The sequence below is a fragment of the Diadema antillarum genome, unplaced genomic scaffold (genome assembly GCF_040938485.1).
Source record: "Diadema antillarum isolate AM-2024a unplaced genomic scaffold, OU_Dant_1.0 scf00000073, whole genome shotgun sequence".
NCBI lineage: Eukaryota > Metazoa > Echinodermata > Echinoidea > Diadematoida > Diadematidae > Diadema > Diadema antillarum.
In genome coordinates this window covers 1,677,093-1,703,597 of record NW_027270962.1, presented here as the reverse complement: position 1 = coordinate 1,703,597, position 26,505 = coordinate 1,677,093, and the positions used below count along the sequence as shown (strand labels likewise).

At 38.8% G+C, this 26,505-nt stretch overlaps 1 protein-coding gene across 1 annotated transcript in view; it reads left to right on the top strand.

Moving 5' to 3' along the window:
* Nucleotides 1-412: 412 nt before the first annotated feature.
* The window catches only part of LOC139717248 (kinesin-like protein KIF27), a 49,460-nt gene continuing 23,367 nt past the window's right edge, over nt 413-26,505 (top strand). Inside the window, exons 1-15 of the mRNA XM_071628745.1 lie at nt 413-450; nt 3,703-3,821; nt 4,358-4,495; nt 6,364-6,450; nt 13,123-13,230; nt 13,980-14,112; nt 14,567-14,713; nt 17,883-18,071; nt 19,314-19,537; nt 20,082-20,218; nt 20,786-20,830; nt 21,704-21,926; nt 23,068-23,154; nt 24,330-24,455; nt 25,555-25,710. Coding sequence (XP_071484846.1) covers nt 3,789-3,821; nt 4,358-4,495; nt 6,364-6,450; nt 13,123-13,230; nt 13,980-14,112; nt 14,567-14,713; nt 17,883-18,071; nt 19,314-19,537; nt 20,082-20,218; nt 20,786-20,830; nt 21,704-21,926; nt 23,068-23,154; nt 24,330-24,455; nt 25,555-25,710 — 1,833 coding nt within the window. The 5' untranslated portion in view covers nt 413-450; nt 3,703-3,788. The remainder of the gene's footprint in view (nt 451-3,702; nt 3,822-4,357; nt 4,496-6,363; nt 6,451-13,122; nt 13,231-13,979; nt 14,113-14,566; nt 14,714-17,882; nt 18,072-19,313; nt 19,538-20,081; nt 20,219-20,785; nt 20,831-21,703; nt 21,927-23,067; nt 23,155-24,329; nt 24,456-25,554; nt 25,711-26,505) is intronic.

The following is a 26,505-nucleotide window of genomic DNA, read 5'->3' as shown; positions in this document are numbered from 1 at the left end:
GTACCGTTTCACACAGTTTCACAACATAATTCTTCTTGACACTTGTGTATACAGTGTACTTATTTCTGGATGGCATTGATTTCTTATAATGCTTTTTTTTTCCTGTTTTATATTGTCTTTTTTTGTGCAAAAACAATCGAAATATATCCGACATTAGGTCAGTATTCAAAAGTGACCTTCAATTTGCTCACATAGATTGTGCAAGATCCACGTTGATGATCGATCCAAGACAACACACAAATTCATGCACAGGTGGTATTCTTTCAAGCCATCCCCTAGAAAATAGACAGCCGTTTGAATGATAAATATACCGTAATAGCCAGCGGGAACGTCATTCTCTAGACCCCCCTTGGTAAGATGCTGGTAAACGGCTGCGGTAAAGTCTATGCAAATAACTTCGATTAATAATGGAATTACGCGTCCTTGCGAACAACACATCGTAGAAAAAAGGTAAGCAAATGCCCGAATATTTTAGTGTATGTGTATGCCTAATATCCTTGTTTGATATTAAGTATCTTAAAATAATCTATCAAGTATCAAGCGAGTAGATTATATGGTAATACAGAATAAATCGATACGTTATCTGTTAGAGCTTGCTGTCAAGACCTAACAGCTAGTCTAGACGCGTTGTGGGGCAATTGACGGTTGTGAACCCCGCCCGTGTTCTGGTGTGTATTTTCATGGGCCACCGCCGAACCGACTATCTTTTCAACAACGAACTATGAACATCACGTTGCGTTTGGCCCCAGAGACACCCGTTAGAAACTAAGAAAGTGTTATTATTCCCTGAAAACCCCCTTCACACCCAAATCTCATGTTATGACTTTGGCATTCCATGACTTTTATCCGTGCTAGCCCTAGCTGCTGATTAGATGATCCTGAGCTGAGCCTCGGACTGGCTCTGCTCTGGCTCTGGGCGTTCATTCCATCCAGGCCAGGCCGGGTGAATACAAAATGTAGCAAAATTATAGCAACGCCAATGGGATGGGCAATGGCAAGCAGATAACACCAAAACACAACTGGTCAACAGCACAAATTGTACTGGTACCACATAAACTTCATTGGTTCTAATGAATACACGGTACTCTCGGTAGTGCAGTAGGGCATAGCGCATACATTATGAGTGAAGTCAGTGATGTATGTATGAAGGATCGGAACCATTGCATGCATTACTAAAAAAAAAAAATGCTTTCAAGGTAAATCAAGGAACCATGCATTAGGGTGGGATTTCACGGAGCACGCGAACGATTTGCGAATGACGCGAATGGCAAAATCCAGCATTCGCATTTTAGTCTGCAAAAGATCGCCAAACAAACGTGAGGGTTCGGAAGCGTCGTCAATTGTTCGCGAATGTCGTTTTTACTTCGGCGATAATTTCAAAAAAGTTTGAAATTTTTTGCGAACCTTTTCCGCACACTTAGTCGGGATTTGCTCGTGAATTGTTCTCGAAAGTGTCTTTAAAGCTTCGTCATATGCGCAAGACCTTCGCAAGACACGCGCGATGTTCGCAAAATGTTCGTGAAACCCCAAACAGACTCCGAAACTTCGGAGAATGTCTCGCGTATGTTACGCGAAATCTGCGAAGTTTTTCCGATCATTTTACGACGTAATCGCGAACTGTTCGCGTACCTTTTGAGACATTCTCACGAACGTTTAGCGCACGTTTGAGGGATGTATGCCCTGTACGTTTTCTACAAATAAAAATCGTAGTATACATCTAAACATCAAACAATTAAATATTAACAACTATAGTAACGAAAGAAATTAAAGACTAGCAAAGAGAAAGAATATTTGATATACAAAAAAAAAATCGCAGAATACACTTAAAATCAATCTTAAAGGGAAGGTAAACCCCAAGAGCAATGTGGATTGAGTGAAAGCAGCAGCATTAGTAGAACACATCAGTGAAAGTTTGAGGAAAATCGGACAATCGATGCAAAAGTTATGAATTTTTAAAGTTTTTATGTTGGAACTGCTGGATGAGGAGACTACTAGAGGTTATGACGTATGAGTGGACAACAATACCAAGAAAATATAAAGAAAATTCTGCAAAAATCCATTTTTCATGAAAATTACAAATTCCATCAACTTGATATTGACATATGTTAAGGGTAGCAATTATTCTCCCTGCTTTCTGAAAGCGGTTGGTCCATTGCTCTTTCATAATTCTAGAAAAGTGAATTTTTGTTGAATTTCCTTTATATTTTCTTTGTATTGTTGTCCACTCATACGTCATATCCTCTAGTAGTCTCCTCATCCAGCGGTTCCAACACCAAAACTTTAAAAAATCATAACTTTTGCATCGATTGTCCGATTTTCCTCAAACTTTCACTGATGTGTTCTACTAATGTTGCTGCTTTCACTCACTCCACATTGTTCTTTGGGTTTACCTTCCCTTTAAGTATGTAAATTTCATTTGAACTATAGAGATTATGTGTTGGAGGAACTGCAAAAAAAAAAAGGAACAAATGCTTTACTAGTGGAGATACGTCCTAGGGGGAAAAAATGTAGGCAAACACACGATAGAGAAATGAGAGAAAAAGAAAGGAGAAATACAGGAAAGAAAAAAAAATCAACTCAAGAAAGCTTTTTGAGTTGATTTTTTTCTTGCTTCCACCTCTCCTTGCTACATTTTCTCCCATGATTATTGAAAATGTTTCGTTGTTCGCATTTCCGTCGCGTGTTCTTCGTGTACGTAACATGCTGTACTTTAGCAATGATACACACGACAATCGCACATACGTCGTGGGAACTTCGCACAAATTGCGCAAGAATAGTTTTCGGCTTCATTGTCGGAAAACATTCGGAGAAAAACTTTTCCGAATGTTGGATTTTGTCATTCGCGTCCTTCGCAAAACGTTCGCGTGCTCCGTGAAATCCCACCCTTAGCCAGCAACTACGTGTAAGTTCAAGGCCTAGGGTACTGGGTAGGCCCAGCACACTTTCATAATTTTATGCATTTTTGCTATGGTGCATGCTGTCTCCTCTCTTGCCTGCCTGAGACTCGCTGGTTCATCGAACTATTCAAAATTTAAGTTACCAAAACTAAGCAACAGCAAAAAAGAAAAACAAGAAAAAAAATAAAGAAGAAAGGACAATCTGCGTGGGGAATACACTGTATGTTCTGTGAAGACTTTGTACCTCAATCCTAGCTTCACAGAATCCTCTTCTCCAATTATCCTCCGGAGGACCATAAAGCAGTATTAAAAGTAAAAAAAAAATTAAAAAAAAAATGTTAGAGCCCTAGAATATTTATAAACCTCCTCCGCTCCAGACAGACAAACAGATTTTTCTGTCTGTAGTTCATCAATGCTGTCTACATGTAAAGTACCGGTACTGTACACATAATGGCCCGAATTCTCAAAGGTGGTTTAAACTTTAATAGACCATCGTACAAATTTAGATCATGGTCTAAAATAAGCGTTAAATGCACCTGGTGTAGGCAGATGCGCGTATCAATGCGCATTTGTTGCTGGGTGTCTGTTGTCGTACGCAATCTGTCAATCATATTTATGCAGAAGATATTTGCATAAAGTTTTTATAAAACATGGATTACATCTAAATTCACCTTGAATATGGGCCAATTGGTGCAGACATGTTATGGCAAGGATGAATTTAACCCTTCTTGTTTTTTGTTTTTTTAGGTGTTGTTGTTTTCTTCAGTTCACCGTGTTCACTATCTTTTTATTTCATTTCCACCAGCACAGATTGCGATTAACTCATGCCATATGATGGAGAGTACAGCAAGGCCCTGTAGACTCTCAGCCAGCAGTCAGTGAGGAGCAAGGATGCAAGAATGCCCCGTGAAAGTCGCAGTGAGGGTAGGTACACTTGTATCCTGAAACGTCGGTGGCGGATCCGGAGAGGGGCGCACTGTCAATGGTGGATCCAGAAGGGGGATGCACTGTGCCTACCCCCCCCCCCCCATTTTTGTTGTTGTTGTTGTTGTTAAATACAAAAGAAATAAATAGAAAAAGAAAATGAAAACCTGAAGTAGTACCATAAATATTCTTTGCTGCCCCCCCCCCCTTACAAAATTCCTGAATCCAACCTTGAACGTTGATCTTGGATTTTAATGTAACTACCTTCCAGACATCTCCTGTGGGTTTTTAACTGGAGGTTACTTAGATTGTGGATTCTCAGTAGAGGGAAGACATGGATGACTCCTGAAGGAGAGCATATCATGTTTAAACTGATGGGGTGATTTTGAGAAACAGAACGAGATGTAACTAGATTATTTCTAACCCCGGGGCACTCCTTCATACAGTAATACTGTGGAACGCTTTGCGTTCGGGCTGGCCGCAGTTGAATTGTTTCCTGCAGCTGTCTACTAGTACATTGTATGTTGTATTCGCAGGTGCGCCCTCTACTGCCCCAGGAACGCCTCCACCGACATGAATTGTGTGTGCGCGTCATCCCAAAGACCAATCAGATCGTCGTCGGCAAGGACAGAGCGTTCACCTTTGACCATGTCATGTCATCAAAGACGTCACAGGTAGTGGTCACTTTTTGTTCACTTTGTACTACATATAAAAGCCAGATTTGTATTTAAAGGGGAAGGCTAGTAACTGATCAGTGGGAATCAGTGGAAATGTTGGGAGATGATTGTTCCAATCCTTACGGGATTCATTCAAGAGTTCATTGTATATCTATTGTTGTGTGAAAATGATTTGCTTCAGAACGGTCTCATATTCAAGTAATGTGCAGATTAATGCTCCGTCACTGACCAGGGACGCTAACCTGGAAGCATTAAACTGCACATTACTTGAATATGAGACCATTCTGAAGCAAATCATTTTCACACAATAATAGATATACAATGAACTCTTGAATGAATCCCATAAGGATTGGAACAATCATCTCCCAGCATTTCCACTGATTCCCACTGATCAGTTACTAGCCTTCCCCTTTAAAGTGGGGTTTCATGATATACAGATCTTGTGACTCACCTGATAACTGGTATTTGTGACTGATATCTCCAACAGATATTTACAAAATTATCAGTATGACAAAGTACAGTCAAACCTGTCTATAGCGGCCACCCAAGGGAGACGAAAAAAGTGGCCGCTATAGACAGATGGCCGCTATAGACAGGTTATCCAACTTTGTGTACATTGCCTACTTGTACATATATCATCGTTGTATACATCTATAAGTACTTACATGTACATTGTATGTGTGGACATATGCACACGTGTGTATCATGCATTGAACAATGCCGGTGTTTATGAAATTGTTGCACAGTAGCATGTGTACAGTCTTGAAGAAAGCTTAACACTGGTGCATTATTATGACTGAATGAGTGATGAATGCAGCGGTGGCGATCACTGAACGTTGCCCATGAATGACTGGCACGGCTACAAAGCAGAAAACACGCTGAATTATCAAATCTTTGGCCGCTATAGACAGGTTAAAATCTACCGCGGGAAACAAAATTTGTGGCCGCTGGCCGCGTTAGACAGGTGGCCGCTATACACAGGGTCTTTAACAGGGTTTTTCTCTCGGGGGGATTTTTCAGTGGCCGCTGTAGGCAGGTGGCCACTATAGACAGGTGGCCGCTAAGGCAGGTTTGACTGTATCACCTCCTAATTGGGCACAACACCAATAGTCTACATTTATTCTTAAGTCTCTCCACGGAAACATTGTCAAATTGTACTTGAGCATCGGATGTTCAACCCAACATTTTACTGCAAAAGTGGATATTTTCGCATGACTAATTTTTCGCGCTTGGCCAGGTAAGAAGAGTTTCGCGTGTTTTTAATTCCGCGGAATCAAGACATCAGCTACGGGAACATATGACACGCAAAAATATTTGCATGCTTTTATTGTCGCGCTAGCTTCTGGTTGCGCGAAATGCGCGAAAATTTCCACTTTTACAGTACTTTATCATAAAGATTTACTAGTGACTTTGACAAGTGGTATTTGTTTGACATACAATGAAAATGAATGAAAAATTACACCATTTTGTTCCTTTTTTATTTTTATTACTTCTTGAATTTTGTTTTGCTCTCGTAATTTAACAAAACTCTCCAGACATTGTGATGATCTATGCCGCATTTTTGCCTGAAGTCCAAACTTGGATATTTTAGATATTGGTACATTGTCACTTTTAAGTTATTGTGAGTGAAATCTTGTCTTTTGTGCCTTTGGCACCTTTTTAACATGCAGAGATCATGTGTGTGCAAGTTGGGCTGAGTAATGCATATATTTGCCCACGTAGCAACAAATGTCATGAAAAATTGTTACTTTTTACTATAAAAATGAGTGCATCAGGCTACACCAATGTGTCAGCTGGCTTAAATGCAAAAAAAAGTAGCAGTTATCAAACCTGAATAATTTTATTGTATTCCCTGCATCTCATAGGAAACGGCTTATCGCATATGTGTCGAAAACCTAGTTACCAGTTTCTTCGAGGGGTACAATGCCACAGTGTTCGCCTATGGGCAGACGGTAAGTTCTCTTTCTATTACCCTTTGTGTCAAGTGAGCTGAGCTGCACAGTTAGCTATGAAGTACATCATGATAACACTTCTGGTGCTTAGTTGCCCACTGCAAGGTGCACCCTTTCCGACAAAAGCGTGCTTAGCGTCGAGTGAGACAGTTGGCCAAATTTAGCAAATAAACCTGTGTTAGTGACAGATTAATTTTTGTGTAGAAAAACAAAAATCATAGGTTAGAAAATAACAGACATAATACCACAATGCTTGTCAAAGACATACAGTTATTGCAGAAGAGATTGCTGCATTTGACGTATGTTGTGTCTTCAAAACTTTTTCATAGCAGCTGTATGAGGTGAATTGATCCAAGCATTGCAAAACCGAAAAAGTTCACATTTAGACTTCAGGCAAAGATGTTGTACATTTGTATTATACTAGATAGATTTGTTATTTTATACATGAACACCATTCATCATTTATTAGTCTGTCCAAGTAAACAACCTTGGTTTTGGGGCCAATTATAAGTGTACAAGTATTTTGATTATGCAAACATGAACTCATAACCTCAAGCTACCATTTTCTGCTGCTATGGCAACAAACACGAAGCATCCGGTTATCCGAGTGCATCTGTCTTGTTTCTATGGCGACTGCATCCATATCATTCCAGGTCTCTAAGTGTGACAGACGACCCAAGTGACCCTAGTCATGTCTGCCACTCATGACAGTGAACTGTGTTAGAGCTCGCTTTTTTATGCCCCGCCAACGAAGTGGCCGGAGGCATTATGTTTTCGGGTCGTCCGTCCGTCCGTACGTCCGTATGTACGTCCGTCCGTACGTCCGTCCCGTTTTGTTTTTGTCGATATCTCAAGAACCGTGAGGTGGTTTTGCATCAAACTTGGTATGAGGGTATATCCTGGGGGGATGATACTTTGTTTGGATTTTAGGGTCACAGGGTCAAAGGTCAAAGGTCACAGGTTATTTTGTGAAAAAAAGGTTGAAATTTCATGTTTTTCTCCATATCTGGTCAGTTTTACAGTAAAGGGTGTAACTTTGATGTGGCAAGGGTCAAAAATTAAAGTTGTGTTTCCATTTTTATCTTTGCCTTTATTTTATATAGGAATGTCTATATTTTCAATATTTTGTCATTCCAGAGCTTAATTCTTAGGCTAAATATGAAAAATGAAGTGACTATTATGGAATTTTAGATAAATTTAGGTAAAAACAACAAGAATGTTTTGGTCACCCACAGCAACCAAATGAAGATAAATGGTGGAGGTAATGCAACTTTTCATTTGCTGTGAACATATATTTGAAATATCAAAACACTTTTCCCCCAACAGATATTCGCTCTTGCAATTATTTGGATGTGAACTTCACATTCCAAGGTAAAAATGGTACCTGACAAACCATTTTTAAGTTAAAAGAATGTTCTAGAAGCAAGAGCCACTCTAAACATAGCCCTAAATTATCTCTTGGTAACAAACATTTATCAACCCAAATCCCAAAGAAATTTGATTATTTTTGACAAAGTTGAAATTTTCAGACTTGTGAGTTTCGGAGGCTTCAGTTAACAAACTAGTGTGTTTCGGAGGCTTCAAAACTGGTAACACAAAGTTCTAGCCCTGTATTCACTTAAAATGATAAACTACAGTAAGCAACTATCACTACATGCTAGAATAAGAACAAGGCATCAATAAAATGTGAATAACAGTATACAGATGTACATTTTATGGCAGTGCATAATGTTTTATACCCTTCATACAAATTGTACTTATAATTATAAGGAAATTGGCTTCCACAAAAGTGAATAACAAACTGTGTACACTTTGAGCAATGCTCAGTTCGAATTTATGGCATTACATGAGGCAATATGATTCTAAAGGAAACTGCAACAGTAGCAATAAAAGTACACTGATTAGGAACATCTTCTTTTTTTTTGCGGCTTAAAGTTAGCAGCAACGCATGTTTTGGAGGCTTCATCATGACTGTTAACATGCAAAAATGGTCCATTTTAAGGTGATATGAAGTACTTTAATGCAGCTGATTGTTTCCAAATAACTAACAATGTTGTAACATGTAAAATAGTATTTATTTGTATGCAGAAAAAAGACTTTCCAACATATATGTTAACAGACAAAGAAAAATATTTTAAATCTTTATGCTCACTTGTATACATACACTGTATTTGCATACATGACTTTGGCAATGCAGAACATGATTAGGCTACACACATGTACAGCTGTATGCATTTGTCAAACTTTTCATCATAATGCAGTAAGAATTACTTTCAATGAGTTAGAACTGTAGCTATAGACTTAATGCAAAGATTATGTTTGCTTGCTTTATAAGTGCAGTTTGTGGGATGTATATTGACATAAACCACCCATCATAATTGTTTTATATACATGTGAAATCAATTTCAACTGTTGATGAGAAAGGGATAGAAAATAGACTATGTGATGGCATGACGGTTAGATTACAACATAGCATTGTAAAATATAGAAAGGGGAAAAAAGGCTTATAAACATTCTTTTGCATATGACCATGCCTGATACCCCCTACTATAGCTATCAAATGCAGTGATCATGGTCATAGAACAGCAATCTTAAATACCGATCAGCCATTCCATGTAAGGGTCATCATCAAACTGTCATCATCAAAATGGAGTTGGAATAATCAATATATTGGTGATATTATCATGGAGCTCAATAGAAATTGAAATGGTCAAGATCCCATTCATCTTTTTGAATCGCCTGTTGAAAAGAGAAATGTACATACCCTACCCATGACTGTGTACGAATTTGAATTAAAAAAAAAAATGTTGACCAAATGTATAGTTCCCTATAATATATGATAGTTAGAATTTTACTTTCTTTTTCTGTGGTATACAAGTCACCCCTGTTTCATATCATTTTATTTTTCTTTTTTTTTTTTAAATTCTTCAAAGGCTTCTTTTTTTATAGTTATTTTATAAAATTCCAGTTAGTGTGACTCCTGTGACAGCTAGGAGGCCTGTTTTTGAAGGTACGCATTGAGAAATTGCTAACAGAACTTTTACTGTTTCTAAAAATGACAACCTTTTAGCAAAAAATTAAAAAGCAGCAAATGTGTTTAAAAATATCTAAGTTTTTTAGAAACCCACAAGTTTGTTTTAAATAGTATATAAACCCACAGACTACAGTTTTAACCCTTTGAATTTCAAAATAGTTAGGGGCTTGTAACTTTTTCCAGAAAAGCCAGGACTAAACAGATTATAAAGATTTCAATCATTTCAATATTGTTCTTCATGAACATAACTTCTCCAGTCACCCACCCATGTAAACTACATGTATCCCATGGCAACAGGCTTTTATAAGTAGAGGTCTATATGTCATTTATAAACAATCCTATCCCAACCATTACTGTCCATTTACTGCACTGAGAACTACATCCGCAAACATGTCATAGAGTCTCACACATGTATGCGAAGAGATGTTTCGTAACACAAGTTACATTTTGTTTAATCAAAAATAGTCAAGTGGTCACTGCCAGCATGATAAAGTATGGAAAATAGGGTATAGTTATCAAGATTGTGTTGCACCTTACATGCATCAGATCTGACATACAGATTGATATGAAAACCTGTCTGAATGAAGTAATCAAATGTCAAAATTCCAAAACAGTACCCTGTGATCCAAGTCACACCACAGAAATGATAATCTGCAAGATGTTAGCTATTTTCAAATCCAATCACAAATTTATTGATTAATTATTTTCCTCCAAATAAGTACTGGAAATGAAAGCCAAAGAACTTGTTAAGAAATGGAAAGCTGAAAAAGTCAAGATTTTAGTGTGGCACAAACAAATGCCATGTGAGTAACAATGGAATGGATTTGTCAATGGGTTATAAATGGACATGTAAAAGATTGTGTGTTTCGAAACTATTACACTCAGATGATAGTGAGTCGAAAGTATAAAAATCCAAAAAGTATTTTTCACCATTTGCTCTGGATCATGCATAAAAGATACAACCTTAAATTCAAAAGTAATATATTTCTTAATTAAGTGTATGCTTCCCTCTTGAATAACCATCTATTAAAGTCCTTGAATCTTCAGGACAGGAATAGTGTTCAGTTCTTTTTTAAAAAAAAGTGTATTTAACACTAAATAATCAAGTAATTGTTTGGTCTTCATTATCAAAGTCTAACCAGTCAAAAGAGTGATACAAATATGGTCACAACACTTCAACTTCTCTCAAGAGTAAAAATGAGTTTTCCAACTTTAATAAGAACATTGATGTATCCACAACTACTTGCTTTGTTGCACTACTGTTGCATGATGTGGGCATGCACGCAAGCTGGAAGTCACTTTCATTACTCACAATATCTAGCCTGTTTCATTGTTTCAAAAGGAAACCTACAAAATAAATGCTTTTCATACATTTAAACAGCTATCTACACCTTGCTTTAGGAATCATTAAGTCTCATTCAGTCCAAACAGTTATTTGATAGACTTAGAATTACAAAATTGTAATCAAAACATTCCATTTACATGCTGTTAACATAAAATGAAGCCTCCGAAACATCTGGAAAATTAATTTGGTATGCCTTATGTTTTTATGAAAATCATGTATGTTATGTAGAAAGTGATGGGTAAATTGTGTCTTTTTTGGTTGATATACACTGTTTAAACATATTTGTGGGGCAACATCCTCATCTGCTAATATTTTATTGCTGAATGAAAAGGTGAGTTATGTGTGACACGTCTGCACTGTTTAAGAAAAATAGGTAAATCATATAGTAAATCTATATTGGTGAGTAAACAAAGCAGCCAGAAAACTGAATGTGATTAAATATCTTTAGATATGTCATAAGCGATCATTGGGTGGGTGAACAATAAATCTAATTTGATTTTGTCCAGAGAAAATCACAAAAATGCAGTGTTAACATCCTTTTGAAGCCTCCGAAACCACTTTTTCTCTATAAAGTGTATTAGCTCAAAAAATTATTGCAGTATCATAATGTTTTTATTATTTTTGTTGTCTGTCTATGTCTGTTGATGATTTCATGGCATGATTTGGGGCAGACACTCAAAGAATTTATCAGAAATGTCAAATTAGATGTTTTTGCTGTTTCGGAGGCTTCAATGCGTCTCGGAGGCTTCACATGTTAACGGAAAATTTGTATTGTCTCCTGTTTTCAGAGAGTTTGGCGGATCTTAACTATTTTTGGTCTATTAGGTTAGGGCCCCATATCCTACATTTTGACATATAGATTAGGTTGCTTCTCTTATCTATATTCATATTATTTGACTAAACACTTTGTTTCGGAGGCTTCAAAACTGCTAACGGAAATTTCACTTGATGGAATAAAATTATCACAAAATTTCAAATAGCCCTAGAATCAAGTAAACTTTGATGTAAGTCGAAAGTTTAGCTGTACCTTACTATTTTCAGCATAAAAGAAAGTAACCAAAACACATCCACTGATCATTACTGTCCATCAAAGTTTGTAAACAATTGTTAACGGAAAATGAAGCCTCCGAAACCTCAAATTTGAAGTCATAGTATTCTAAAATAAAGGGCCAGATACAAACCAAACTAATTTGGTCATTTCAATTGACCATACAACTATGCTTTTAACATGAAAAATTAGATCTCTGCAGTTGCTGTAGAAAATTATTACATTTCAAAAATGTTATATAAATTTCAATGCAACAAAATAGTCATTTTTAGGGTACATATGTGACTGTCAAAACAAAACGCATCAATACCTGGACCTGATTATGCTACCCAAGGTGGCTACTCATAAGGTGACTCACATGGGAAAAAATCTTTGAGATCTGTAAATCTATGTGTTCAGGGTGGGCCAAAAGGCTAAAAATTGAAAGTTACACCCTTTACCGTAAAACTGACCATCTCGCAAATGGTTCAAGGTATCTTCATGGAACTTAGTATATATGCATGTACCGATGGGCAGTGATTATCTAGGGAAGTTGGGGGTCAGGGGTCAAAGGTCAGGGGTCAAAGGTCAAGGTCAACTCCTCAAAATATCACTACTTTCCTTATATTTATGCAATGCCTGAAGGATTTTTTTAAAACTTGATGTATGCATGTATAACCCAATATATATTCTGTGGGAAGTTTCTTGCCAAAAGGTCAAAGGTCAAAAGGTCAAAGGTCAAGTGAAAGTGCTAAATTGCCCTTCTTCCTCCATATCTCAAAAGTAACTCAAGGTGTTATCATGAAACTTACATATTTATGCATGTTCTACCTAACAGTGATTCTCTTTGGAAATGTGAGGTCAAAGGTCAAAGGCCAGGTTTAGATAATACTATTTTGCCATTTGATACTGAAATTTTACTTTTTCTCAATACCTTGAAAATTACTCAATGCATAAACTTATAAAAGGGTCAAAAGTCAAGTAAAAATCATCAGTTCCCCCAAATACCTGCACTCTGATGTTTTAATCATTCATCCAATTGAACCTAGTTCTAGGAAAGTGAGCATTCAGCACATTTGTGGCAAACCTGTCATTTTAATATTTTGCCAATTGTGTGAAACTGTCATCACACTTATTGTCAAGACATTGTACTATAGACCTATTAGGAGAACCATGCATTATGGCGGAGGTATACACCAGTCGCCGTAGCAACATTTCTAGTTTAATTTCTGTAACTTGTGATGATTTTGCAATATTGCTCCCCAGGGCTCTGGTAAGACGTTTACCATCGGAGGAGCCGACACAGCCAGCATCATGGAAGAAGAGCAAGGCATCATCCCCAGGGCTGTGGGCCACATCTTTGACATCATCAAGGTTTGAAAATCTCATTTTAGCGTTTATTTGTTTGCTTGTTTGTTTTCATTTTCTTTTTCAGTATGAGAAGATGGCTGGATAGCCCATATTCAGCTGCACTAGCTGGTCTTCTGTGGGGTCCAGTGGTTGGATGTGAGGCAGACCACTTCATTGGATTATGCACCTTGCTCTTTGCGATGAATGAATGAAGCAGGGTCGTTTATGTTCCTGGGTTATTAATCTCTCATGCAAGGGACTTCCATTTCATGTCCTATCCAAGGAAGGATGATTGAGGTGATGATTAGCTGAATTTCATTTCCAACGAGATATGATTCATATCATTCGTATCACCTGTTCCTGCTTGTGATTAGAATTGACGTTTTACATGTTGAAATACAATGTTAAATCACAAGTGTATGATTGAAGTCCATATTAGGGGCTGTGGAAAGGGTTTTCCCTAAACCTGCTGGAGGCTCACTGAGAAAATCAGACAGTTTTATTTAGTTGTCAAAATACAAAGGAATGTTACCCGTTGAGGACGAGTCCCGAGTATAATAGTTAATACATGTACTCGGGCAAGTGTCTATGGGAAATGTGTGTTGTAGCAAAATTAGTCCGTCCTCAACTGGTTAAAAGCCCCACTGATTTAAGAAATATTTGTATCCTACTGGGGTGCATGTAACCCACAATTGTCTACCTGCTTGCTCTTTGGATTCTTCCTGATTTTGATGTGTAACTTTGCTAGCCTCATTTTACTCTTTTCCCTCCAGAACAATCACAACATTGACTACGTCATCCATGTGTCCTACATCGAGGTTTACAAAGAAGATTTGAGGGACCTCCTGGATCTTGAGACTAGCAGTAAAGACATCCACATCCGAGAAGACGAGCAAGGGAACACAGGTGAGAGAGGGCGTCCTGCCTCCTTTCATTGACATAGAAGCAGCATTTATCAGTTGATAACCCTGTGTTAGCATGCTGTAGAAATGTGCTCTGGGAGCAGACAATGAAATGCTATGTATGGGACTACAGATGAAGTATTTACAAGCTGAAGTTGATGTTAATGTTTGTCTTGCAAGTTCATTGTTCTTTATATTAAAATTTGCAGTACATACAGTACATGTTCAATTGAAATGTAACTTTTGCCTTCAAAGTATTCAATTATGTATTTATCTATGTATTTATCTGTTATTTATTTATTTTTCATTTTTTCATTTTTTATTTTTTATTTTTTTGTTAGATGTTTCAGTGTGCTTTTTGATCTGTAGAAGTTGGCAGCCCTGGTAGTTTGATGAACTCAAACGAAAGTCTTTGTGTATTCATGTCTATCTTTTTCTGTGTTCTGCCTTCACACCAGTGATCTTGGGTGCCACTGAGCTACCGTGCAGTTCCCTTGACGACGTGCTGCGTTGCCTGGAGCTAGGCTCCGCCCACCGACACACCGGTGCTACAAACATGAACGAGCATTCCAGTCGTTCCCATTCCATCTTCACCATTCTCATGGGTAAGTGAATTAATTTTTTAATGCACAAACAGTAATTTTGCATATTTTTTGTTTCAACAGCTCATATCTATTAAAACTCTAAAAGGGTATTTGTGTTCCTATGAAAATTGATAGTTGTGTCATTTTATACTTGCATCACTGGGATGCTTATACCCAAATTGTATCATATGTGACCCGCTACAACAAAACGATCCTAAAGTCGCTGAGAGCTGAGCCGTGAAAATTGAATTTGAAGTTTATACATCATCAAAATCGGTCAAAACAATCAGATTTCTTTTTTTGGCATAATTTTGTAGTCTAATGTTTTGTCTATCACCTGCCGAAATTTTGAAGGTAAATGATCAAAGGAAAGGCAAGAAATCAGCGTTTTTCTGGGCCTTGATTTTCCGACTTTCAGCGTAACAGAAACGTGTCCAATGATTTGGATTTAGCACCGCAGCTAGACTCCGCCCCTTGCAACGAGGGAGTGAGCTTATTGGTCAGAGCATGGCATCCTGATTACTGATCGGTTGTGCGTAGACCGCTGGCGCTAAGCTTGAATGAACATCGCGGAGGTCGCTAGGAGCATACCTTCTATTGTCAAGCGGTGAAAACTATCTCGCCTCCCCTTGATCATGATAGCGTAGGAAGGAAAACTTTGAAGGCGTTTTTCTCCAAACTCTGATTTCCTCGACCACTTGACATGCGCTAATAAAATCATTGATATCTTCGCAACCGAGTACTTTTATGACTTGTGTTATTGTCCCCGCCGAACGAGTTCGAGCAGGGGACTATGAAACGGGCTCCGTACGTGTGTGTGTCCGCGTGTCTGTCCGTCCGTCTGTCTGTCTGTCTGTGCGTCCGTGTGTGATCAAAATGTTCAATTTGCTACTTCTCTGTCATTTATGAGCCAATTTTAATTCTGTTTGCTTTATATGATAGCACTACATGGGAGCTTTGAAACTTCTACACAGAATTTCAGTTGTGACCTTTGACCTTGACCTTTGACCTATATTGTACATTTTGCTTCAAAATGCTACTCCTTCGCCATTTCTAACCCGATTTCGATTCCGTTTGCTTTATGTGATGGCACTAGGTGAGGGCTTCAAAACTTCTACACAGAATTTTGACCTTTGACTTCTTTGACCTTTGACCTTGATTTTTGACCTATATTGTACATTGGCTACAAAATGCTACTCCTTCGCCATTTCTAACCCGATTTCGATTCCGTTTGCTTTATGTGATGGCACTAGGTGAGGGCTTCAAAACTTCTACACAGAATTTTGACCTTTGACTTCTTTGACCTTTGACCTTGATTTTTGACCTATATTGTACATTGGCTACAAAATGCTACTCCTTCGCCATTTCTAACCTGATTTCGATTCCGTTTGCTTTATGTGATGGCACTAGGTGAGGGCTTCAAAACTTCTACACAGAATTTTGACCTTTGACTTCTTTGACCTTTGACCTTGATTTTTGACCTATATTGTACATTGGCTACAAAATGCTACTCCTTCGCCATTTCTAACCCGATTTCGATTCCGTTTGCTTTATGTGATGGCACTAGGTGAGGGCTTCAAAACTTCTACACATAATTTTGACCTTTGACTTCTTTGACCTTTGACCTTGATTTTTGACCTATATTGTACATTGGCTACAAAATGCTACTCCTTCGCCATTTCTAACCCGATTTCGATTCCGTTTGCTTTATGTGATGGCACTAGGTGAGGGCTTCAAAACTTCTACACAGAATTTTGACCTTTGACTTCTTTGACCTTTGACCTATATTGTACATTGGCTACAAAATGCTACTCCTTCGCCATTTCTAACCCGATTTCGATTCCGTTTGCTTTATGTGATGGCACTAGGTGAGGGCTTCAAAACTTCTACACATAATTTTGACCTTTGACTTCTTTGACCTTTGACCTTGATTTTTGACCTATATTGTACATTGGCTACAAAATGCTACTCCTTCGCCATTTCTAACCCGATTTCGATTCCGTTTGCTTTATGTGATGGCACTAGGTGAGGGCTTCAAAACTTCTACACAGAATTTTGACCTTTGACTTCTTTGACCTTTGACCTTGATTTTTGACCTATATTGTACATTGGCTACAAAATGCTACTCCTTCGCCATTTCTAACCCGATTTCGATTCCGTTTGCTTTATGTGATGGCACTAGGTGAGGGCTTCAAAACTTCTACACAGAATTTTGACCTTTGACTTCTTTGACCTTTGACCTTGATTTTTGACCTATATTGTACATTGGCTACAAAATGCTACTCCTTCGCTATTTCTAACCCGATTTCGATTCCGTTTGCTTTATGTGATGGCACTAGGTGAGGGCTTCAAAACTTCTACACAGAATTTTGACCTTTGACTTCTTTGACCTTTGACCTTGATTTTTGACCTATATTGTACATTGGCTACAAAATGCTACTCCTTCGCCATTTCTAACCCGATTTCGATTCCGTTTGCTTTTTGTGATGGCACTAGGTGAGGGCTTCAAAACTTCTACACAGAATTTTGACCTTTGATTTCTTTGACCTTTGACCTTGATTTTTGACCTATATTGTACATTTTGCTACTAAATGCTACTTCCGGCGGGGACATATTTTACGCACCGCGTAATTTCTACTTTTCCTTGTATATGAAATTAAAGCAAAAGAGTACGGGAATTATGTCATTCCATTTTCAGAAAATTGTCCTCCCCCAACTTTCGGATCCTTTTGTTGTAGCGGGTCACATATATTTTCAACTTCATACTTATTAGATATTATTTTTTCAAACATTGTATTTTGAGGGAAATAATCATGGTGAGATCATTGGAGCAAGATCTCTTCCAATATGACAAACTCTGGCATAAAGATGCATCTGACAGGACTCTGGATAATTATAAGTACATGGTCCTTTTAACGGGGAAACCAGTAGGTCTATCTTCAGAGCTGAAGGAGTCACTGTAGGCAAATAAAACCATCATAATGATGATGATAGGAGTAGACGTAGAAATAGTGGTAGTAAAATCCTAAGTAGGAGGAGTACGTAATTATAATGATAATAGTCAAGGCACTAGTGCTTTTATTATTATTATTATTTTGTAGGTGTGTTGTCGTCAGTGTTTACTATGGTGACTATTTTCTTTATCGGCATTTGTTTGTGTACTTGTTTCTATGTTTGTCCATTTTTCCAGAGCAAAGATGGCGTGATGGAGCAAACAGTCCCTCCGCATCTCAAGCTGTCTCCCCCCGCGGTGAAGAGGAACTGTCCGATAGTGACGAGGACCCAGACTTCCATTTCATGTCGGCCAAGTTTCACTTTGTGGACCTGGCTGGATCTGAGAGGGCCCACAGGACGGGGAACGCCGGGGAGAGGTTCAAAGGTCAGTTTAGTATCAAATTTCAATCCAATTTCATTCTGGCAGACCTGTGCTAGTCGTGGTTTGCGAATAGGGAGCTTTAGATTTTGACGCGCGGACATTTGAGACGACGCTTGAGCTGGACGTTCTCCTCTTCCCTGCGTCGTGTTGAAAAGTAGCTTTAGATTACGCTGTGACGCAACGTTTGAAAAATAAAATGGTGCCCCCACATGATCGGTGCATCAAGTAGCTCTCTACGTCGTGAACTGAGTGGACGTAAAAATGGCCCAGAAACGCATAGTGAAAACTCGCGCATGTGAGCTGTAAATAGATCGAGTTTGGTACGCGATTCTGTTCGGAATAGGTTTTTTTTCCCCTTTGAACGTCCCTGTCGCGAAAATCTAAAGCTCCCTAATGTATTGAAGTGGACAGCAAATGGACATTGATCCAATTCTTCGGCTACTGTAAATCAAGGAGTGTTTGTGTTCCTTTTAATTTCGTCAATTTTGCAAGAGCCAAGATCAGCAAAATTAAAATGCACACGTAAGTTCTTGTCTACACTACATGAATGAGTGCCAGTGACAATTCGCAAAAGTCTCATGCTGCAAAAAAGGTCATCAGCTCCAATTCATAAAATAAAAAATGTTATGGCAATAATATATCATGTTTAACAACTTCCCAATGACACTATCTCCGCACACTACCAGGGCCCCATTTTAAAAAGTTGCTATCATAGCAACTCTTTGCTGGGCTGGTAATTGTCATGGTAATGACAAGAATCCAGCTTCCTGATTGGCTGCTGCTACGGGAAGTTGCCATTCCAGCAATAATTGCTATCCAAATGCACCTTTTTATGAAATGGGGCCCAGGCCTTTAAATTGAAATGTGTGTTGTTGTTGTTGTTGTTGTTGTTCTTTTTTTTCTGTAACCAGAGATGAAATACTGCCAGAATATTATGCCTTGTACTTCTACTTTTGCTTTTAAACAAATTTTGTCATGCAATTCTAAGCCTAAGTTCTGACTACAGTGTATGTACTTGTATGCCACTACAAAAATTTCCATTAAATTTTTCTGTTTTCATCACTTTAAAAGGTATACTGGGTATTTATCTTTTTTTTGAACACACAAGTGAAAGTTAGACACAAAAACCATGCTAACATCAAAACTGTTATCCACCAAGGTTGGTAACAGAATATTAAATTTGAAAACTATGCTTTTGACTGAAAGTACATTGACATTGGGCCTCCGTTTTATTTTGTTTTTCAGAATCTGTGTACATCAATAGTGGTCTCCTTTCGCTGGGCAACGTGATCAGCGCCCTCAGTGATCCGAAGCGTAAGAGCACACACATCCCATACCGTGACTCCAAGATCACACGGCTACTGAAAGACTCGCTGGGCGGGAACGCCAAGACGTGCATGATCACATGCATCAGTCCCTCAGCCGTCAATTTTGACGAGACCCTGAATTCACTGAAGTACGCCAACAGGGTAAGAAAAATGTAACTAAAAAAGGAGTAAAGGAAATGGGATTCCTTCGGGATTTGAACGTGAAACCTCTGGATTGCTAGATCCATGCTCTAACCCTCTCAGCTGTGGAAGGACCCAGTGTGGTTTTCAACCCAGTACACGCTAAACTCTCAATGCCCACGTGGTTAGAAGCTTAGTACAAACCTGACATAAACCCGAAGGATAGAGATCAACATGACGAGAAATGCAAGGGATCAATGAAGTGATGCAGCTTTTGAATGACAGCATATACAATCAGTATGAGAAAACAAGTATTCTCACTTTTTAAGAGCAAAGTTTAGAGATTTCTCTTTGTACTTAATTTGTACAATGCATTTATGTAAACTGAAGTTAATATCTTTGCGGGCTGGTGATTTCATGACATTTGGTTAACTTTGAAATTTAGCTAAAAAAAAAACACAGCGAAAGGTGCTATGTATAGGTCCACCATCTGTAGTCCCATAAGATTTGAATTGTTGTTGTACTGTACCATTGATTCTGTGACGGATGTGATATTTGCAAACAGGCGCGGAACATCAAGAATAAGCCGATTGTGAACAAGGACAAACAAGCCACACGCATTGCCGAGATGCAGACGGAGATCCAAGCTCTGCGAGATGAGTTACAGCGCCATCGCTTGACAACTGCTCAGACAGAGGTAAGGTGTCAGGAGAAGGTCATATAACTGATTCATATTATTATTTTTATATTATTATTCTTACATTTGTCTTCATATTTTAGAAATTCTTTACATTTGAACAAGAAAAAAGAATAAGTATATAGAAATCATCTTTATTCATTGCGATACCTTTAAAAAAGATATTGCTAGATGTATTATGGATACTCAAACTGCAAAGAGACTTGGTTTTGAAATAAATTTGATTGTTATGATGTGTTGGAGATAGTCCTTTAGAAGAGCATGTAAGACTTAAAAGTGTGGATAATTGATGGTAATTATTATGCAAATTTTATTTCAAACTCTTTTAAAGAGTGGTTTCATAATATTTGAGTTGTTTTTTTTCTTAACCACTATAAGTATCATCTGGGAAAAAATGGGGAAATAAACATGATTGTATAACAAGTATGTGCAGTAAGGTTTGTTTGAAATGAAGAGTCGGCGATGCGTTTATCTTCATTTTGCTTCACTCAATGAATCAATGGAATATATCAAGGCAAGTGTTGTGATACGAAACTTTGTTGTTGTTTTTTTTTTTCTCACTGGTCACAGAGGCCTGACACGCTACGCATTGGTGACCTGGAAGATCAGATTTCAAGGTGAGCTTTTATAGCAACAAAAAAAAAGGGGGGGGGAAGAGATAGATGCAGATAGGAAGAAGCAACATCTAAATATAAGGAGAGAGTTGCAAAAGGTATTCGGACAAAGAACAAATGAGGAGGATATGGGGACAGTGAAAACGAGAAATTCATGCAGTGTGGAATGTGGAATCAGAAATCCTAAGCTTGAATGTGGTACATGTATGTTCGAGGTACAAGAAGAGGAATCTGATAATAGTTCACTTTTGTGACAAATGACAAGTTTGGGACCATCTGCAGCAAATTTCACTCCTTTTTCAACAAACATTGTTAGAATTCATTACTGTTTTCCCAGTTAAATTCATTCAATGTATAATTATTATGTATAGTTGTTGATTTGCATTCATGGGACTGCAAATTAACTGTTAGCCTGTACTGGCCAAAAGCATCATAGTTTGGAGTTTTTTTGTTCAAAATGAAAAAACAACAACAAAGTGTTATCATGATGTGACATAGCCAATATTTGTTTATGTTTTCTAATGTTATCGGCAGAAATAAAAAGAAAAAGAAAAAAAGAATAGAAATAGTTGTGTGTAGGTAATGCCGCCAAAATGAAATTGTTGCGACACTGGAATGTTTCGTGCTGAACCAATTTTGGTGATTTTTTTGGTGTGTGTGTATGTGTGTGCGTGTGTGTGATTTTTGCAAAGGAGAGTATTTGTTTGTTGTTGGTTTTTTTGGTCTCCGAAAATATTTCCATCTTTTTAATTTGTTTTCTTTTTTTATGGTAGTTCATTTCATCAAAGTGAAATTTGCAAAAATTTCCATGTGTACACTAGTGTAATTATGAAATGATTCTCTTATCCTCGACTGTATTTTCCTCTTTCCTTCAAGGCTGAGAACTGAGCTTGCCCACTACCATGTCTGCACGGAGGAAGCCTCCAACATCTTCTCCGGCCTCCAGGACAGTGAGCAGCTGACCAGAGCGCAGCTGACCGCCGTCAGCAATTGGCTGGACCTGGCCAATGAGATGAGGGATCAGACGCAGGCCCCACCCACCGACCTCGGCAAGGAGGGTCAGGAGAGGATTAGGGAGTTGGAGAAGAGGTTGAAACAGGTGGGTGTGGCATGCAGGAGGCCGTAGAGGATTATTTGATGATGAGGTGGAGCTTAGGCAAGTGGGTGTGTCCATATCAGTAGAGTATTGGAAGACAAGGAGGTAGGGACAAGTCAGTAGAGGGTTAGAAGTTGACGAGGTAGGGCTAGGGCAAATGGGTGTGTCCAAGTCAGTAGTGGATCAGAAGGTGAGGAGTTGGAGGTAAGACAAATGAGTGTGTCCAAGTCATTGGATGATTAGAAGATGGGGCTAAGGCAAGTGGGTATGTCCAAGTCAGTAGCAGTAGAAGGTTAGATGGTGAGGAGGTGGAGTTAAGGCAAGTATTCATGTCCAAGTCATGCAGGTGATTACAAGAAGAGGAGGTGGGGCTTAAGCAAGTTGGTGTGTCCAAGTCAGTAGAGGATTAGAAGGTGAGGAGGTGGAGCTAAGGCAAGTGGGTGTGTCCAAGTCAGTAGAGGATTAGAAGGTGAGGAGGTGGAGCTAAGGCAAATGGGTGTGTCCAAGTCAGTAGAGGATTAGAAGGTGAGGAGGTGGAGCTAAGGCAAATGGGTGTGTCCAAGTCAGTAGAGGATTAAAAGATGAGGAGGTGGAGCTAAGGCAAGTGGGTGTGTCCAAGTCAGTAGAGGTTTAGCAGGTGAGGGGGTTATGCTAAGAAAATGGGTGTGTTCAAGTCAAGAGAGGATTAGAAGGTGAAGAGATGGGGCTTAGACCAATGAGTGTGTCTAATTTTGTCAAGAATTGGAATCTAATGTGAATAATGAGGCTAAAACCAGTGGATGTTTTACACTCTGTAGAGGAATAAAAGATCTGGAGGCATGTCTTAAACCATATGGTGTGTCTCAGTCTGTAGAGGATTCAAAAATGTTTGGGAGGGTCCAATATCAGTGAGTGTTTCACAGTTAGCATGGGGTATGGAGACTTGAAGGCAGGGTTTAGCCAGGTGATTATGGCATGCTACGTGGTAGACTGTAAAATTTCATGAATGGAGAGGCTAAAGCATTTTTGGAACCCACACACCAAATTCATAACCTGCCAAGCTGTGATATTTGCGTTCAGATAATCCACTTTGTATACGGATGACTTATATGATGATTTCTGTATGGATGTATCTGTGTATTTGTTCCTTTTTTTATTCTTTTAGGCTCTTGCTGACCTGTCAAGTGATGAACAGATTTTTGCTGACAAGCGGAGAGAAAACAGCGACCTCCTGGCAAGACTCAAAGATGTGGTATGTCGGTTACTTCTTGATTTGAAGGATACATTGATACATACACCAAATGTAATGTGTGGGACTGAAGGATAGCTGGGTAGAGGCACTGGGAGGTTGTACCTAGTGTATACTAACTGCAGCACTGAAGCTGGGAATTTGTTTCATCTGCATTTAGTAAATAATACCTTAACTGGTGTCGTTTTTGACATGTTTACAAATTTGGTGAACTCCGGCTTTGGTTGGGCACACTCGCAAGCAGAAGGTCATAGTGAGCACGCCCAGGGCAGCCTCTACAGCATGAAATTGGGCTGACTCATATCAACACAGCCAACAGGTTCGATTCAGACAGATCTGAGGTTGCTATTTGTTTTCACTAATTCGCAGGAGAAAAATCACACAGTGGGCATTTGGCTTTACTGGTCCATATATGGGCCCTGTTTCATAAAGCTGTTCGTAAAGTTACGCAAAACTTTACGAACGACTTAAAGGGGAGGGCTAGTAATTGATCAGTGGGAATCAGTGGAAATGCTGGGAGATGATTGTTCCAATCCTTATGGGATTCATTCAAGAGTTCATTGTATATCTATTGTTGTGTGAAAATGATTTGCTTCAGAACGGTCTCATATTCAAGTAATGTGCAGATTAATGCTCCGTCACTGACCAGGGACGCTAACCTGGAAGCATTAAACTGCACATTACTTGAATATGAGACCGTTCTGAAGCAAATCATTTTCACACAACAATAGATATACAATGAACTCTGGAATGAATCCCATAAGGATTGGAACAATCATCTCCCAGCATTTCCACTGATTCCCACTGATCAGTAATACTAGCCTTCCCCTTTAAATATGGCAAGCCGAGTGGGTTTCGTAATCGCTGTTAATTTCAATAGCTAAAGCTGAAATTTGCAGATGACAACAATCATTCTGACATGTTAACACACTTGTTTAGTTGAAAGTGTATTTTTGCCACAGTGTAGAAGTATATTGACTTACAGTCTTACTTTGTTAAAACGTAAGGGGAAAAAAAAATGGGCACACATACTGCCACTTTTATATAATATATTTCCAGTCGTTTGTGAAGTCAGACATGGGTTATCAGGCTGGTGGGCTTGTAGCACCCTGCATGGTATATGCTAGCGTCTTTTTGCCTTTGTTTAACGCGGAGCCATTACCTGCCTTCCTTGCCAGGAATCTGAGAGGGAGCAGTGTGCCAATGAGCTGGAGATGTCGCTGGACAAGATCCGCCGGCTGGAGGGCGCCCTCGTGGAACAGCAGACCAAGATTGCTGAGCTGCAAACCCAGCTGGGGACCGAGGTACTATAGATGAAATGTTATCGGCTTGTTAAGCGTGTGCTGTGATCATTTTGATTCAGGAGCAAGAAGAATGGATTTGTATGCAAAGAAGGAGTGGGAGTGTGAATTATGAAAATAAGTCTCAGAATAGCTGCAATCCCATTAGCTGCTTGTTTCCTTTTTGCCACGAGCTATTGACTCAAGGGCCACATGAAAGGATTGCCTGCAAACTTATCAAGAGTGGGAGTGTGAATTATGAAAAATTAGTAGCAAAAAAAGCTAACTGAATACTGCTTTAATATCCAATAGTGGCGACCAAATGGAATAAAATGGAATCACATGTGGCCCGAGCTTTTGATCCTAGCAGAATCTTCATCAGAGGCAAAATGAGAAACAGGCAGGTAAAGTAATCACATAATGGATTACACACAACAAGCACAATCTAAGGAGGGCTAGGAACACAGAACAATGAAAACAAAAGGGGTGGGTTAGAAGTCAAAGGCACGGAGCCAAACAGGTAAGGGAGGGGGATTATTGAAGCAAGGGGTTGAATAGACAAAAGGCAGAGGTGGGCCAGTGATGATCCCAAGAATTGGCTGTTTGCCTTTTGCAAGTACAGTATTGTATCTGTACCAAGAAGTGAGTGTCCACACTTGTCTATTGTATTCACCAAGGCATCAGTTTATTTCCTGCGGTAGGATTTTTCTTGTAAGTTCGTTCTTAGTTGTACATGCTTGACTCCTTCTGGTCCATGTATGTATTACCATCTGTGGAAATACACGAGAAAATTTGCCCTTTTTTTAGTGTGCGAATTGGATGAGCAAATCTACAAACATTCTTGACTAGGGTCTTTACTGATGGATGTATGATGTGGAATATAACAATAGGCACATCCTTGCATAGAACATGTCAGAAACTCTTCATAAAATATCTGTTTAAAAGTTATTTGAAAGTGAATGTCAACGTTTGAATTATTCCTGTGGGCATATCTAAAGGTAGATTAAACATTACTTCAAGATGGTAGCATTGTCAAACATGTGCAATTGTATCTAAATTCCATCTCTGAAAGTAGCTCCAAGTGAATGCTATGACACTGTTTTGACCCTTCCATACCCTACAGACCGGTGGAGGGGGCTTTGAGTTACCCCTCTCCGCTGGTAGGAGGGCCATGTCTGTCCCTCCCCACGCCATGAGGACCAAGTCAGTGTCTGGGAGCACTACGGCCAGAGACAGGAGCAAGCCCCAGCCCCGCAGACTGCACACCAGCCCTCCACTGGTGAGTGCATCCTCCTTGGATGGGTCTCCATGGCGATGCTTGGTGCAAAGATGCCATCACAAGAGATGCATAGTAGAAATTTATCTGCTGTTGTTGAGGATAATTTTAGGCTTGTTGTGGACATGTCATTTGTTGATCATAGTCACTTTTTTTTTTTTTTTTTGCTGATAAAAGTTTAGTGCTTTTGTTCATATTTTTCCCCTTTTCTCTTTAATGTCTTGTTCAGGATCTTAGGGCCATTGGCCCCCTCCTGACTGGGAGTGGTCACCCTTAGCCAGGATTAACATTAATTTTTAACGTGATTATGCCGTGTTGTTTCATGACTTTTTTCATCGAAGTCTCCCGCATATTTTGAGACCAAATTTGCAACATCCGGGTACACTGTTCTGAAGTTACGCAATGTTTTGCATATGCATGTCAACCTGAAAACAGCTCAAATTCATGATTTCGTGTGCAAATCCAAGGCAAATTGTTGTTGTTGTTTTTTTAATTGATATAAATTAGAATATTTCAACTTTTAATTATTAAAATTAATCAATTCTAATGTAGATAAGCTTGAAAAAGTGCCTGCAACAAATTTTGGCAAAAAAAACAATAGAAAACAAAAGGTCAAAAAAAACAAAAAACAAAAGGAACTGATTTTGATTGCGCTATTTTTTTAAAAGAAAATTGTTGATGTGTCTTGAGGAACTTCTGACACAAAAATTTAGCAATCCTTCAATTTTATTTTATGGAGTTATAGGTGAAAATATGACTTCATGCGTAAATTTGCATAATTTATTTATTAAAATATAT